The sequence below is a fragment of the Panthera pardus genome, unplaced genomic scaffold, assembly GCF_024362965.1.
Source record: "Panthera pardus isolate Hobbes unplaced genomic scaffold, ASM2436296v1 HiC_scaffold_16, whole genome shotgun sequence".
Taxonomy (NCBI): domain Eukaryota; kingdom Metazoa; phylum Chordata; class Mammalia; order Carnivora; family Felidae; genus Panthera; species Panthera pardus.
In genome coordinates, this window is record NW_026526721.1 from 48,708,513 (window position 1) to 48,725,158 (window position 16,646).

Consider the following 16,646-nt stretch of genomic DNA (forward strand, 5'->3'; position numbering starts at 1 on the left):
TCTCTCTCTCTCTCTCTCTCTCTCTCTCTCTCTCTCTCTCTCTCAAAAATATATAAATAGACTTTTAGCCTTTATAAAACACTTTTCCACAAATATCATAAGGGGCATAAGTGCTAGGTTTTCAAAGAAAACTTCCTCAGTTTTCAGTCATAGCCTCCATTCTCCCACCCACCAATTTTTAGTTGTTATTCGACATTCTAGCTTTGTAACAAAGAGCTGACATGTTTACCACATTCTCTGCAATAACAATTACAATAATGTCAGAACATGTGTCTCCTAAAAAGATCTACATAATTTATATTTCCTCTTCCTGATTTTGATTGAAATAGGCAGGCTGGAAAGAGGCTGGTTACAACAAGAGTCCCATCCTTGAGCCTATCCTGTCCATGCTACAGTGAGTTCTAATGGGGCACATCTAACTCAAGTGATGGTATGGCCACATGTGCAATTTATTTCCATAGGGCACTCTGGATTCTCCTCAAAGTGAACTCCTCTTAAGGGAAAAGAGAACTAAAGCCTGGTTTAAGGAGTACAGTACTCCTCCTTAAACCAAATGGTAATACTTAGTATGGCTGTGACAATTGCCTTGGCAGTACTGGTAATGGTAATGGAGTAACAGTGATCTCAGGATCAGACACTAGCATCCTCACCATAGAAGACTTCAGTAGCATCAACATACAGCACCAGCCTTTAATGGTACTTTTGATAAAAGTATCAATAAGAGAGACACAAAAATAATGACTACCACCTATTAAATTTCAAGCATTATATTAAGAACATCACATAGTTATCTCCTTAAATCTGCACAATAATCTTCTAAGATGTGTGTTACTATCTGTGTTTTAAAGATCAAAGTAACTTGCCCAAGGTAAATCAGCATGTTTGCAATACTGATGTCTGGCTCCAAAGTCTATGCCTATTCTAAATGCAACAAACAAAGCAAATAACCACCAAGAAAATGAATTTTCAGAGCCCACATCAAATACCACCTGGAAATTTCATAAATATTTAGAAAGGACTTGAAGAGAGCTAGAATTCTCACTGAATAGATTTTAGGAACAACTAGAAATTTGAGACTTATTATTATTAAATCTTAGCCCCAAATTGGTATAAAACCTGTACAGTACAGATTATAATTTGATGGTTCCATTGAATCCTCATAATAGTGCTATTTTTTTAACAGTATGAATGTGCACTGATGTCTTTTGAATTCCACAGGGACAGTACATAATAAGTGACTTTTTCTATAGAAAGTATCATCAAAAACAACATTTTTAAATGCATGATGTTTTATGTGCACAAAGAATTCTAAGGTGATATTTATTAAAAAGATAATAAATAACTATGTGATGTATAAGGTCAAAGGTCATTTCTCTTCTTCCAACTCAGGAAACCAAAGCTCAAGATTAAATGACATGAACATTAATCCAAGTGCACAAAATTAAAGTATGTATTTTAGCTAAGCACTGGGCATAAATGTAATTAAGACATAATGCTTCTCCTTAAGGAACTCATGGACTAGTAGAGGAGGCAGAAACAAAATAACTATATTATAAACTGATAAGTGCATTTCTAACATCTCTAATTATACCTTAATTTATACATTAAATACATTATTAATTGGATAATGACACTGAAACTCAGTTCTTCTGGTAAATTCAGAAAAAGACCAAATAAAGTATAAAGTTAAAATTGCCATTAATAATTCACTAAGTAGAACTGATGTGAAACATAAAATATTCTCCAAAAGGAGAAAAATTTGTAAAATTTATAAATTCATCAGAAATAAACAGAGTTTATAAAAATAAAGTGCATTAGAAATGTAAAAAATTTATTAAAAATCTTTAAAAAGTCAGCTATAAATACTCTTTAATGTAATTAGGCTTACAAGAGAAATACAAACTAGAAGTTACCTTTGGATGGTTCAGGGAAAATTAAAAAAAAAACAAAACAAAACAAAACAAAAAACAAGACTGGATCAATAATTTTTCACTGAGATCAAAACTACTTTATTGTACTAGCAACAAGGCAAGAAATTAAAAAGAGAAGTTCATGGTAAAAGAAAGTTAAGAGATTTAGTAGTATTTATTAACTGACATCCCTTAGCTTTATCCCACAATTTATTTTATTTACAGTCCCCACAGAAGCATCTCCTATAGGTTATAACAAAAGCAACTTCAGATTTCCATTTCTCTCACTGGCTCAGCAGGCTATGTTTGTTAATGGAATCTCAAACCATTTTTTTGAGGAACACATTCAGCAATTCATTCAGCAAATATTTACTGAGTACTAAATGCCAGGTCTAGTTCTAGAATCTGGATATAAAAACAGTGACTATGTCAAGATGGAGAGATGGATGAATGAACAGACCAATAGATGGCCAGATGGATAAATAGGAAAGAGGAGGAAGAGGAACAGAAAAATGTCAGAGGAACAAATCTTAATTATATCACATAAATTGAAATACTGAAATAGATAACTAAATTTTCATTAAAGTCTACATCTATTTTCCCAAAACACAAGTACAGTGTACTTTCTGAAACTGATTATTAGCCACAGACTGTTGGTTCCAACAGCCATCTCGAGCCACCAGGGGAGAAAAGTCACACTAGCCAACAGAACACATCTGCCTCACTTTTAGGAATAATGCATCTATGGGGGGGAAGAATAGAGAGGCTCATTAGAGTAAATATATTATTTATTTTGAGTAAAGTTATCACTAAACATACCTTTCAGATAAAAAGGAGCTCTTGTGAGGATTTAGATTTTGACAAGACTCTAGGCTGCCATCAGATGATGAAGAAAGCTGCTCTGATTGCAAGTTGTCTGTATCACCCAAACTGGCCTCAGTTACAGATGAGGTCTTTATGTATTTTCTTCCTAACTCCGTTCCCAGGACATTCGTCAATATAACTCTGGGTATCCTGTCACACAAAATAACAAATACTGTACTGTACTGAGGTTTGCAGTGAAAAATGTATTCTAGGAAGTTGAATTTTCAAACATTTTCATCTATACCACTCTAGAAATCAACCCATAAACACTCAAAATCCTGTATGAACACATTCTTTTTTTTATTTTTAGAAGTACTAGTGTCTTATAAATTGGTGCAGATTAGCCTGCCACAGTAACGGGTTTAACTAAACTAATGGATGCTATTGGGGTGCTTAAAACTTTAATCACTTTTTCTCAAAAAATGCTTTTTCCCCAATAGTTATTAAAAACACAGAGTACTTTAAACCAATTCAAGAAATCTTTATTCTTCTCATTCAACAGAAAGGTTCTTGATAAATAATTACATACTTGTAATTGGCAAATGAGAAATGCTATATCCAACAGGAAAGACATCATTCAGATTGCATCTGTGGTAATGATAGATTCCATAAGTAAAACAGCACATATAGTGATTATAATATATATGCTTTATATAACAGCACCAAGGAAGGAGCCAACAAATCAAATGTCTAGAAAATTAAAGTGTATTTTTAAAGCTCCACACTTTTTAAAATTGGTGTTCACATCAAAATGTACTACATAAAAGCCTGCTATCTCCTTAAACGGAAGAGGATAATATAATCTTCTCTTGGTTAGCCAATTGTTTTACAAACACCTTATATATTTTGCCACACTATAATGACGCCCTTAGGCAATTATTTGGCCCTGAACTGACAACCCAAACCAAATTACTGTATTGGTTTTTAGTTCTTGTTACTGAATTTTTTAAGTTTTTCTATCTCCTCTTCATCAGATGTCCCCCTGACTTTATCAATATGTCACCTGCAACACTTTATTGACCCATTGTGAGAGACAACAAAAAACACTTAGAAAGGGCCTGAGTGCTTCTATTTAAGTGAAACATGTGAGCTTCCCTGTACTTTGTTATATTTGTTGTAGTACCTAGAGGTACTCATTTTCACTACACAGAGGCATTATGTTCTTTTCACTATGTTCTAGACAGCATGGAATTTCAGATCTTGAAAACTTTAAAATAATTTAGTCTTACCTTTATTTTAAATATGAAGAATTCAAATCTCAGAAAAATTAAATGGCTGAAGGTATAACTCTTCCTAGTAGAAGAACCTGGGCCTATTATCTTTTGGTTTTTTTATTTCATTCCACTACAGGTATCCTTAATACTAAGTTGCCAGAGGATCCAGATAACTGAGCTTTTCTATAGATACCGCAGGAAATTCTTGAAAATAGGCATTTTCCAGCAGAACCTCCACAAAAAAATATTGCAATGATTAAGTAGTACGTATGACATAGGGGCGCCTGGGTGGCTCAGTCGGTTGAGCATTTATTTGACTTTGGCTCAGGTCATGATCTCGTGGTTCATGAGTTCAAGCCCCACATCAGGCTCTCTATTCACAGCTCAGAGCCTGGAGCCTGCTTCGGAATCTGAGTCTCCCTTTCTCTGCCCCTCCCCCGCTCGTGCTCTGTCTCTCTCTCTCTCTCTCTCTCTCTCTCTCTCTCTCTCTCTCTCTCCCCCCCCCCAAAATAAATAAACATTAAAAAAAAAAAAGTAGTATGTATGATGTAAAAGCAAAGGCAGGTAGTAAATACAATCCCCTAAACTCAGAGTTTGAGTAAAGAAAAAGTGGGAAAGAAGTTAGCTATCTAGCATAACCACCAATTATAAGGAGGAGAAGGCAGATATATTTTTCTACCTTCTCATATGATTTAAATCTCCAAGGATCCTAGTTGTCATTGTGAGCTTTGTGTATCTGATTGCCTGACAGAACCCTCCTTAATATCTTGGATCTGAAGTAGGAATGTAGGTAATATAGGACCAGTAAGGAGTCTCAAGATTTCTTTTATCTGACCTCACACTAGAAATTGCTATGAAATAAAAAACTTCACTCACTAAAAAACTTCAACTATAATTCAATAAAAAAAAAACTCATCTTGTGTTTCTCAATATTTTAGGGAAAATATAGGAATGATAGCAGAGGCTAGAACTATTTCAGGTTAGAACTATTATTTTCCAGATCAATACCTTAATGTAAGTAAGTTTTATTTACTTTTAAGAGATGAGAGAATCTGATATACTAACTTGATAAATCATTTTAAGAATTGATAATATACTATTTTTATGGTCCCCTATAATTACTGAATTCTAAAATGTGGCTCATAATAAAATAATCCAAAAACTGTAGTATAGCAAAGAGAAAGCAAAGAGAAAATTTGTGGCACCTAAGGAGACACATCAAAGAAATGTCAACTATCATGTAGTATCTCTGTTTAAATGCCTGACTATATTATGTTTAAGTATGTTTTAGAATGTTGAGTCCCTTAAAAAAGCGGTCCCTCCAAATAGGAGTGACGCAGTCCATAAAAGATTACTTTTGTACAAAGTGCTGAAGAGAATAATCAACAACAACAAAAAATACAAATATCAGCAAGCAAAGGGAAAATTTTTAAAGATTAGAATTCTCTTCTGAGTAATAAATGATCATCATCCTATTCTTGTATGGTTTATTTAAAGAAAGAAAAAAGCAAAGGAGATATGAAAAAAGAACCCTGGAGGATAAATTAGACCTTTTAAGTTAGACAAATATGTTAACAAATAGCTGAAACAAACATCTGAAAGTCTTTCCTAGAAGAGAAAAAGTTAAATGGTTAAACAAATAGCTGCCAAGTTTTTCCTAGAAGAGAAAAATATCAAAATTGACCCCAAAACTGGTTGAAAAGATGATATACCAAGCTTCAGTAGAACCTGCAACTCTAAAGCACAAGAGCCCTAGAGAGCCCTTGAAGTCCTCAGAAGGTTCCAGCCACTACCCTCAGCATCTCTACCGTGGTAGATCTTTCAGTGAGACAGTACTCTATTAAAACGTGAACAAAATACCACAAGAAAAAAAATTAAAGAATAAGTAGAATATTTAAAGGTCAATAATTTAGATCTCACAGATAATAAGTAATAAAGTCCAATTCCTACTTTACTTATGAAAAAATTAAATTTCAGAGGAGTGAAAAGCACTGGTACAGGGGTTAAGAACAAGGACTCTAGAGTCAGAAAAAAAATAGGGGTCAGGTTTTGACTTTGGCACCTAATAATATAATTTAGGCAAGCTATTTACTATAATTTATTCCCCTTAGCATTGATCTTTTCATCTATAAAATTAGGAGAAAACCTACCTTACAAAGTTGTTAAGACTAAATGAAATAAATTAGATGTAAAGCAGTTGGTATAAGTCCTGGCACGTAGTAGGTACACAGTGAGAAGAAAATCACTTTAACTTTCCTATTACTGAAGTCTTCCTCAAAGTTATAAAGTATCCTTTCAAATGATGCATAATTGTCCTGGGCTCCGGGGTGGCTTAGTCGGTTAAGCATCTAACTTCGGTTCAGGTCATGATCTCATGGTTCGTGAGTTCAAGCCCCATATCGGGTTCTCTGCTGTCAGGTCAGAGGCCACTTCAGATCCTCTGTCCCCCTCTTTCTCTGTGCCCCTCCCCTGCTGGTTCTCCCCCACCCCCCAAAATAAATAAACTTAAAAAAGAAAAGAGCAAATGGTGCTTAATTGTCCTAATTCATCATACTCTGTAATCCTGATGAAAACATCTTATTAGAAAAGTACATAACTAAACACTTAGCAATGCCCTTAGTACACTCAGCTCTTCACAACACATAGCCACAGCCCAAACATCTTTCATCAACCATTTGCAACTCATGCAATTTGGTTACCTTGAAGAAAAAGAGCTCTCTGTAAGAGCCTTCCAGAGTACAAATCCAGGTAGTGGTGACTAAGTTCATAATACCTAAGCTACCTTTTGGTGTACAATTAAATAAGTTAGCACTGTCATGGAAATTCCATGGCTAGCCACAATTTCAAAATATTCTAAATTTTCACAAGAAATATATAAAGGTATACATTTCATCCTTCACACTAACTCAATATGGAAGAAAGTGCTAAAAAAAACTGTCATTTTACCGTCTATCCAATTTTTCCTTAGTATGTAAACAATAACAGTAAGTAAAATAAAATGCCATTTATGGGGCACCTGCATGGCTCAGTTGGTTAACCGTCTGACTCTTGGTTCAGGTCAGGTCATGATTTCATGGTCCCTGAGATTGAGCCCTGAATGGGGCTCAGTGCTGTCAGCAAAAGATTCTCTCTCTCTCCCTTTCTTTCTGCCCCTCACCCACTCTCATGCTCTCTCTCTCACTCTCTCTCACACAAAATAAACTTTTAAGAAAATTTACTTTCTAAATCAGTTTCTTAAGCTATATAGTGAAAATAATTTTAATTGCTGAGTAACTGTTATTCACAGATTTTCTAAGTTTACTCCTTTCTTTTACTAAGCTAATTTTAAATGAATAAATTATCACTCAACTAAAATTACACTGGCTGAAAGGTGACAGGAATACTATAGTGTCCCAAAAGTCTTACCATCACAACATCTAAATTGTGTATTTTTTAAAAACTTCAAATATATGTAAATTTAAGAGACAAATGAATAAATATAATTAGGGATATTCCAAGAACTAGGACCTAACTTTTCTTAATGGAATATGGGTAGTACACTGTCTCCATATTTCTCTAATAATCTCTGGTGCCAACTGATGTAAAGAAGAGAAAGATGGTTTATCTTCTCAAAAGCTTTGTGTTATGTGTCCCATGAGGCTCTTTCCTGCCTAATGATCAAGGTTTATCAATGCCTCAAAGTTATCTCTCAGGAAAATAGATGTGAATCATATATGGAAATAAAAACCTACACTAAAATATTGTTTACTTATTTAAAAGAAATTTGTGCATTCCACATACTGCTAGTTTCATATTTCTAAAACTCTTTACCCTTTTCCTCACTATTTAAGAAGACAGATTTGGATTATGTTTTGTTTTTCTTCTCAATATTGTTCAGAAATTAAAATTCTAAATTGTCCTGATATAAAACCCAACAAAATACAAATAAGGGGCACCTGGGTGGCTCAGTTGGTTGAGCATTCGACTTCAGCTCAGGTCATGATCTCAAGGTTCATGAGTTTGAGCCCCACATCAGGCTCTGTGCTGACAACTCAGAGCCTGGAGCCTGCCTCAGATTCTGTGTCTCCCTTTCTCTGCCCCCTCCCCTGCCCTCTTTCTTTCTCCCTCTCTCTCTCAAAAATAAATAAACATTTAAAAAAATCTAAAATGCAAATAAAATTTCTAAAAAATGTCATTTTGGGGACTGAATGAGTAATTTTGATTGACTCAATAGTCGATCTTTTTTTGGGTTTTTGGTATTTTGTTTTTTTTTTAAATAGTGTACAGTGGGGACAAGGGCAGTGGGAGACAGACAGAATCTTAAGTAGGCTCCACACTCAACTCAGAGCCTGACACAGGGCTCGATCCCAAGACCCTGGGATCATGACCTAAACCAAAATCAACAGTCAGACACTCAACTGACTGAACAACCCAGGGGCCCCTCAACAGTTACACTTTAAGATAAAATTGAAAACCAAAAATAAATTTTTCTCCCTTTCATCTTTCTGAAATAATAAAGTCCTAGCTAAGTAAAATGAAAGTAAAACAAAAAGCAAAAGTTAAGCTAAGCCTGAAGAAAGAACAAGCCAGATATTCCAGATCATTCCAGATAGCAAGTAAGTCTCTGAAAGAAAACACTGTCCAAACCGATACCCTAAACTGTTCTCCAGTATTCTTATTTGAAGCTTGTAATATCCCTTTTCCTGGTTGTCACCAAAATTACAGAGCAAATAAATGGTTCTAATGGATGAAAATACATTTTAATCAAAGAGACTGGAGATGTAACTCTGCTGAGAAGCAACCTTCCTTGAATTCAGCAAAAACTGAGCATTTAGTAAGCACCCAGCAATGTGCTAGGTATTAGTATCAGAGTAAAAAATAATAAAATGTAGTCCCTGTAAGCTTCCCTTGTGAAGCTTACTGTCAGGGAGGCAGAAAAACTAAAACTCATAATATAATGTGATAAGTGTTATGATATATAAACAGGCTGCTAAACAAAGCAAAAAATGGGATTAAATGCAAATGAGGAGGGTGGAATCAAGGAAGCTGTCCCCAAAAGATGGCATATGAGTTCAATGTTAAAGACTAAAAAATATCAGTAAATGGGAAAGGAGAACAGTTTCCAAGATAAGAGAGCAAACAGAATGAGCTCGGAGGTATACAACAGCACTATACATTTACTGAGCTACCACCAGTTTCTTACAGACTAAAGCTCAGTTATGAATGTGTAGACAGGCACAAAGCTGAGACCATTAAGGACCGTGTATGCTAAAGTGAGGAGTTTGAACTTTATCCTGAAGGTTATGTGGAGCCACAGAAAGATGTTAAACTAGAGAGCTAAAAGTAACATCTGCCTTTCAGAACGATTAACTCAACAACAATATAGGGAAAGTATTAAGAAGAAAAGGCCATACATGGGAAGCCCAATACTAATAGTAATAAAGGCACAAAGTTATCAGGGCTTGAACTGAGGCAGTGGCAATAAAAGTGGAGAAGAGATCATTTCAAAACTGATTTAGGAGGCAAAAATATCTACACATGAAAAAAGACTGAATATAAAGGGTGAGAAAGAAAGAGTCGTCATATATTCAGACAGGGAGGGGATACAGAAATAAGAATAAGTCTGAGAAGAAAGATAATGCATTCACTTTGGAACAGTTCAATTTAGGACCCCTGGAGATGAGAGAAAAAGTCTCCATTAGCTGGTAATGACAGAAAGGAAAAAAACACAGACACATACTATAAAAACCAAATTAGAATCTTAATGAGACTTTTAACTTCATACTATATTTTAATTTCATGAACACATAAGGAAATTCTTCTACTTAACTTTGTTTTTGCCTTTTTTAAAAGAGGTATCCTCCTTTAAAATTAACATGCAATACTATAGAGTTCTACTTTTATTTTTTAAATAATTGTGCTGAAAGTTATCAGTTTTGGAGAGCCTAGGTGGCCCGGTCAGTTGAGCATTCGACTTCAGCCCAGCTCATGATCTTGTGGTTCACGAGTTCAAGTCTCATTTTGGGCTCTGTGCTGACAGCTCAGAGCCTGGAGCCTGCTTAGGATTCTATGTCTCCGTCTCTCTCTGCCCCTCTCTAGCTCACGCTCTCTATCTCTCTCTCTCCCAAAAATAAATAAAACATTTTTTAAAAATTTATCAGTTTTTTTCTGGACTTGGCTTAAAGCACTTATATATTACAGACCATATAACCAAAGCACTACCTAGCTAATGACAAATTTTTCTAATTAAAAGCAAAGTATTTCCATCAAAACATTAAGGGTTAAAACTGTAAGTAGAAACACATTAAAAATATTATGTCACAGATAACAAATTCCCAGAGCTAATTCCCAGTATTTAGCCCCAAATTCCATACACAATTCCTTTAAAAAATATAAAACAAAACTGGTCTTATTTATAAAATTAAACTGCATATTTACTATTAAAAAATCTAGGGGTATTATTTTAATATCACCTCACTTATTTAAAAATGCATGTAAATTACAAGAAAACTCAAAGTCAAAAGTGGTAAGGACTATATTAAACACTATTTAATAGGTATGTTAAAGATGCAGAAAATAAAAAATGAACTATTAATTCTGTCAACTCTATCAAGGCATAAATAAATAAATATATATACCTTTATTTTCTCCATCTTTAACATATCTTTCGTAAGTTATTTAATCTAGGTCCTTACCTACCTATATATATATATAAGTATCTTCATTTTATATCATAAATGAATCTATAAAAATATGTGTATGGGAATCAAATTATAGTTAAATATAATGATAATTGGTTTTAAAAATAATTCTATGTCAACTTAATGAAATGCAAAAATACCATTAACTTTGTAAATTGAGACTGTCAGCTTTAAGATTTGCTTTAGAGTGGGGCACACCTGTATATGCAGATTTTCTTAAAAATCATTTCCAACAATCTTAACAATTTTAAGATTATTGGAGTTTTATTAGTTCAAATGCGGTAAGTTGAACAAAATCAATACTGAACAACATACCTTTTAGATAAATTAAGGCTTTGGTGAAGAGGTTCTAATTTTTGACATGTCTCTAGGCTGTCAACAGATGTCGAAGGCAATGAGTCTGATTGCACCTTGTTGGCATCACACAAATTAGCATCGTTTCTAGGTAGGATCTTTCTGAATTTTCGTCCTAAATCCGTCCATAGGACATTCGTCAACACAACTTTGAGTTGCCTGTTACACACATAAATAATTAACACATAAAGTACTAAACAGTGTATATAATACATGATTAATCACAAACTATACCAAAAGAAAACCTCCAGGAATTCTTAATTTCAGTTCTTGAAGCAATTAACTAGAGCAGTAAATAAGTAAAATATTTGCTTAACCATTCTCAAATATATATTAAAAAGTAAAGCCTATTTTACTTATATTGGAATTTTCTTCAGAATTCTGTCTAGTATACTATAACTATGGCCACACACACGTATGGCAACCCATCTGCACCTATTTACACTTTTAGTAAAACAATTGTACACATCTGCATATCTCATCACAAAGGCAACCACTTTCTGCAATGTAAATGTATTTTGTTTTAGCATTTGTTAATTTGGAAAGCATTATTAAAACTACAGGTGAAACGTATATCATCTACAGCCTTACTAAAGCTACGTAGTCTTAAGTCTTCATAGTCTTAAGATATAGACTTAATTTTACCTCGTTTCTATAAATAGGTCAATTTAAAACATTTATTTTTACTGTACCTATACCCTTTTAATAAGTAAAACTAATAAATGCAAGCAGCCCCAGCTTTTTGTCTCATTACATTTTGGTTGTTACTCATTCAATAAATCTTTTGCTGGTAATACTTGAAGAGCTATGTTCAGTTCTGGAACCAGAGAATAGTTCTTCCAGTAGTCTGGATAGGCTACCAAGTGGACTTGAGACAATATCAAATGAGAAATGTCTTAAAGAATTGGAAATGTGTGATCAGAAGAGTGTCTGTTCTATTTTATTTATAAAGCTGTCCTGTAACTAGTTTTAGGGATTTTTTTTTTAATGCTTATTTTATTTTTGAGAGACAGAGGGGGAGAGAGAGAGAGAGAGAGAGAGAGAGAGAGAGAGAGAGAGACAGAGCACAAGCGGGGAAGGGGAAAGACAGAGAGAGAGACACAGAATCCGAAGCAAGCTCCAGGCTCTGAGCTGTCAGCACAGAGTCTGACAGGGGGGTTTAAATCCACAAATGTGAGCTCATGACCTGAGCCGAAGTCCGAAGCCTAACTGACTGAGCCACCCAGGCACCCCAAGGAATTGTTTAACAAAAGTTAAGATGGTGCCTGGGTAGCTCAGTTGATAAGCATTCAACTCAATTTAGCCTCTCACAGTTTGTGAGTCTAAGCCCTACGTCCTGCTCCACACTGACAGTGCAGAGCCTACTTGGGATTCGCTCTCTCCCTCTGCACTCCCAGCTTGCACGTGCATGCATGTGCTCTCTTTCTCTCAAAATAAATTTATAAACTTTTAAATAAATAAATAAGTCTAAGACTTAAGAAACAGGGGCATCTGGCTGGCTCAGTAGGTGGAACATGCAACTCTTGATCGAGTGGTTATGAGTTTGAGCCCCACATTGGGTATAGAGATTACTTAAAATATTTTTTAAAAAAGAATATTAGGAAACACAAAGCAAGGTGTTCAAATATTTTAAAGATAAAACTGATCTTGGGTGCCTGGCTGCTTAGTTGGTAAAGCATGCGAATCCTGATTTGGGGGGGGGGGGTCTTAAGTTTAAGCCCCACACTGAGCCAGAACTTACTTTAAAAAAAATTAAAGGGGCACCTGGGTGGCTCAGTCGGTTAAGGGGCCAACTTCAGCTCAGGTCATGATCTCACAGTTAATGAGTTCAAGCCCATACTAGGCTCTCTGCTGTCAGCATAGAGTCCACTTCAGATCCTCTGTCCCCCCCCCCCCCCTTCTCTCTCTCTCTCTCTCTGCCTCTCCCACACACATGCACTCTCTCTCCCCTCTCTCAAAAATAAACATATAAAAAACTAAAATTAAAAATACATTAAATTAAAAAAATTAAAGAGGGGCACCTGGGTGGCTCAGTCAGTTAAGTGTCCAACTTCAGCTCAGGTCATGATCTTAACAGTTCATGAGTTCGAGCCCCATATCTGGCTCACTGCTGTCAGCCCAGAGCCTGCTTCAGAGCTTCTGTCCCCCTCTCTCTCTGCCCCTCCCCCACTCACACTCTCTCTCTCAAAAATAAACATGTTTTTAAGAAATTAAGATAAAATTGGGGCGCCTGGGTGGCGCAGTCGGTTAAGCGTCCGACTTCAGCCAGGTCACGATCTCGCGGTCCATGAGTTCGAGCCCCGCGTCAGGCTCTGGGCTGATGGCTCGGAGCCTGGAGCCTGTTTCCGATTCTGTGTCTCCCTCTCTCTCTGCCCCTCCCCCGTTCATGCTCTGTCTCTCTCTGTCCCAAAAATAAATAAAAAACGTTGAAAAAAAAAATTTAAAAAAAAAAAAAAAGAAATTAAGATAAAATCAATTTCAAAGATATCACTTGTATGCAGCAGCCACTTAAGGCTATACTTTCAGACCATCTGGAAAAAGGTGGTACAAGTCTTCAGGGGAACCTCCATAAAATACACAGAAACTTCAAATAAATAATACAGAGATAAGTACATTTCTATGACTAAATAATAGTAATTCATTCTTCATTCAACAAGTACTTATCAAATACCTCCTAGCAAAACAACTGTACTAGCAGAATCTGGAGATACATCGATGAACATGATGGTTATAGTGCCTGCCTGTCTTCACATTCCAGAGAATTACCCAATTCATTATTTAATTATAATTGTAATAAGTGATATGAAGTTAAAGTACAGATGCTGCACTTCTTCTGAACTAGATCAGGGAAGGTTTTACTGAGAATATGACTTTTGAGCTGAAACCAGACACTATCCAAAGAAACAGGTGGAAAATAAAGAGTGGTCCAAAAGTGGGGACAAAATGCAAATGCTCTGGTGTGAGTAAAGCTTGTTGAAGAAAATCAAAGGACGTAGCGGGCTCAAGTGCCTACCCTGAAGAGGACATGTGTACAAGATCAGTATGGGTAGTTAGGCAGGACCAATGAACTATATTAATGATTTGAGATTTTATGTCAAAAACAATTGAAACCCACTAGTTTTTACAAGAGAATGATGAGCTCACAGCTGCACTATTGATCTCTTATGAAGAATGAAATGGAAGCACTAAGGGTAAGGGTAATAAAAATGAATTTAGAGATGGAACGGTGACTTTATCAGGGGCAGTTTAGTGGAATGGTGGGAGCAGAAACCAGAATACAATGGGATGAGTAAATGGAAAATCTGTGTTAAGTTTAAGTGCCTAAGGAAGAGGTCAACAGAATAGGAGAGGTAGAAGATACAGAAGACAGTATAATTCACACAGTAAATTTTTTTAAGAAATGGTATAATAAGAGCTAATATCTATTGCACATGCACTATATACCAGGCACTATGCTAATGATTTTACAATGATTTACCTTATTTAAACCTCACAAACTACTCTATGAGGTACAATGGTAATTCTTCTGTAATTAAGACCAAGACAGAATGATTTAAACCCAAACTTAAATGAGTGAGTAGTGAAAGTGGGATCCAAAACCATTCACTCTCAACTCTACTGCCAGCACTCTTAACTGCTCCATTGTGCTAGTTTATGATGCAAGAAGAGGCACCCCTTTCCTTCTTCTGGGAAGTAGAAGAAATCAAGATCACCTTTTCAAAATGATACAAAAGATAAAGGAACAAAGGCTTGAGAAGAGAAAGATCTCAAATCATCATTGTGGAGAGGGGGAACACAAGCTGACTAGAGAAACACAGTAGGATTATCTTGCAGTACAGAAATCCAGTGAGATTAATAGTCATGAATTTATAATGCCACAAATAGACACTGTTTTGTGACTTTTTTTCCCAGCAATGCTCAGCCTTAGCGTCAGCCCAATGCAAACAAGATAATTAAGTTCACAGGCAATTATTAACTACAGAAGAGAAAGGCACCTTCATAATAGAGCAATCTTAACCAAATGATCAGATGTAGAACCACCAACACAGGGACAAGCAGACACTATGTATCCTCTGATATGATGCAGTAAGCAAATGACAACAGCTATTAAGTATTCTTGCCAAAAATGTAATGTGAACCTAATCCATGAGGACAAACCGAGACAAATCATAAAAATCTAGAACACATGACATTATACAAGACAACTGGCCTAAACTCTTCAAAAAAGTAATGACGTGATTTTTAATAAAAGGCACAGACAGGGGTATCGTAAGATTAAGAGCCTACTGAGACTTAATAACCAAAATACATGATGCATAAACTTCAATTTGATCCTAAATTTAAAATTTTTTTAATGTTTATTTATTTTCAAGAGAGAGAGAGACAGAGTGCGAGTGAGGGAGGGACAGAGAGAGAGGGAGACACAGAATCCTAAGCAGGCTCCAGGCTTCAAGCTATTAGCACACAGCCCAACACAGGGCTCAAACTCACGAACCCTGAGTTCAGGACCTGAGCCAAAGTCCGACATTTAACCAACTGAGTCACCCAGGTGCTCCACTAAATTGTAAAAAGTAATAAAATAAAAAACATTTTGGAGACATTTAGGAATTCTGATTGATTCTAGACTTCATATCCGTTGATAAAATGAGACTACTGTTAATTTTCTTCATAAAGTATTACAGCATGGGATAAAAGAATCTCCCTTGTTCTTCGAAAATGCAGGTTGAAGTATTTAGAGGTGAAACTCCATGATGTTTGCAATTTACTTTCAAATGGTTCTGGGAAAAATGTGTATTATATTCCTATCTACATGTGTATATCTGATACACACATACACGTATACAGAGACTGAAAGAAGGCATAACAACTGGTGAATCTAGAAGAAGAATATATATATATGAATGTTCGTTATGCTCTTGACAAAATAATCCCATGTTTGGAATCCTAAACCAAGAAATGTATGAAATACAGGGAGAAGTTTTATGCACAAAGATATTCATGATGGTATCATTTATAAAAGCAGCAAACTAAAAGTAACCTGTTTCCACCCAGAAACTACAGAATAGTTAAGTAAGCCAGGATAAATCCACTTAATGAAATGTTACTTATTAGTCTCTCAAAATCTTCTACTTTAACTTTTAAGGGTGGTTTACTACCTCTGTGTTTTCTTTTTTCCACTTGTCTTTATTTCTGTTTTCTATACAAAGCAAGTACTATTCATATGAAAAGAAAGGTCAACTAATTAATTTTTTTAAAGAATGGTCAACAGAGCCTGGGTGGCTCAGATGGTTAAGCATCTGACTTCGGCTCAGGTCATGATCTCATGGTTGATGAGTTCGAGTGCTGCACAGGGTGAGCTCCAGCCCCACTTTGGATGAGCTCAAGCCCCTCTTCCGGTGAGCTGGATCCTCACTTTGGGTGAGCACGAGGCCTGCTTCGGGTCAGGTGGAGTCCTGCTTAGGGTGAGCACAGGCCCCACTTTGGGTAAAAAAAAAATAAAAAATAAAAAAATAAAACACAAGCCCCGCTTTTGGTGACTCTCTCTCTGCCTCTCTCTCCCTCTCTCCCTCTCTCTCTCTCTCTCTCTCTCTCTCTCTCTCTCTCTGTGTGTGTGTGTGTGTGTG

General features: G+C 35.7%; 1 protein-coding gene across 7 annotated transcripts in view; it reads right to left on the reverse strand.

The window, feature by feature from the left end:
- The window catches only part of SENP7 (SUMO specific peptidase 7), a 149,226-nt gene that overhangs the window by 66,450 nt on the left and 66,130 nt on the right, over positions 1-16,646 (reverse strand). For 3 of the 7 annotated variants that reach the window (XM_019448229.2, XM_019448227.2, XM_019448228.2), the window contains 2 exons: positions 10,984-11,181; positions 2,730-2,924 (listed from right to left, as the gene is read on the reverse strand). The exons of 2 other annotated variants lie outside the window; for them this stretch is intronic. In XM_019448229.2, the coding sequence (XP_019303774.2) occupies positions 2,730-2,924; positions 10,984-11,181 (393 nt within the window). The remainder of the gene's footprint in view (positions 1-2,729; positions 2,925-10,983; positions 11,182-16,646) is intronic. 2 more of the 7 variants (XM_019448231.2, XM_019448230.2) reach the window with 2 other exon arrangements.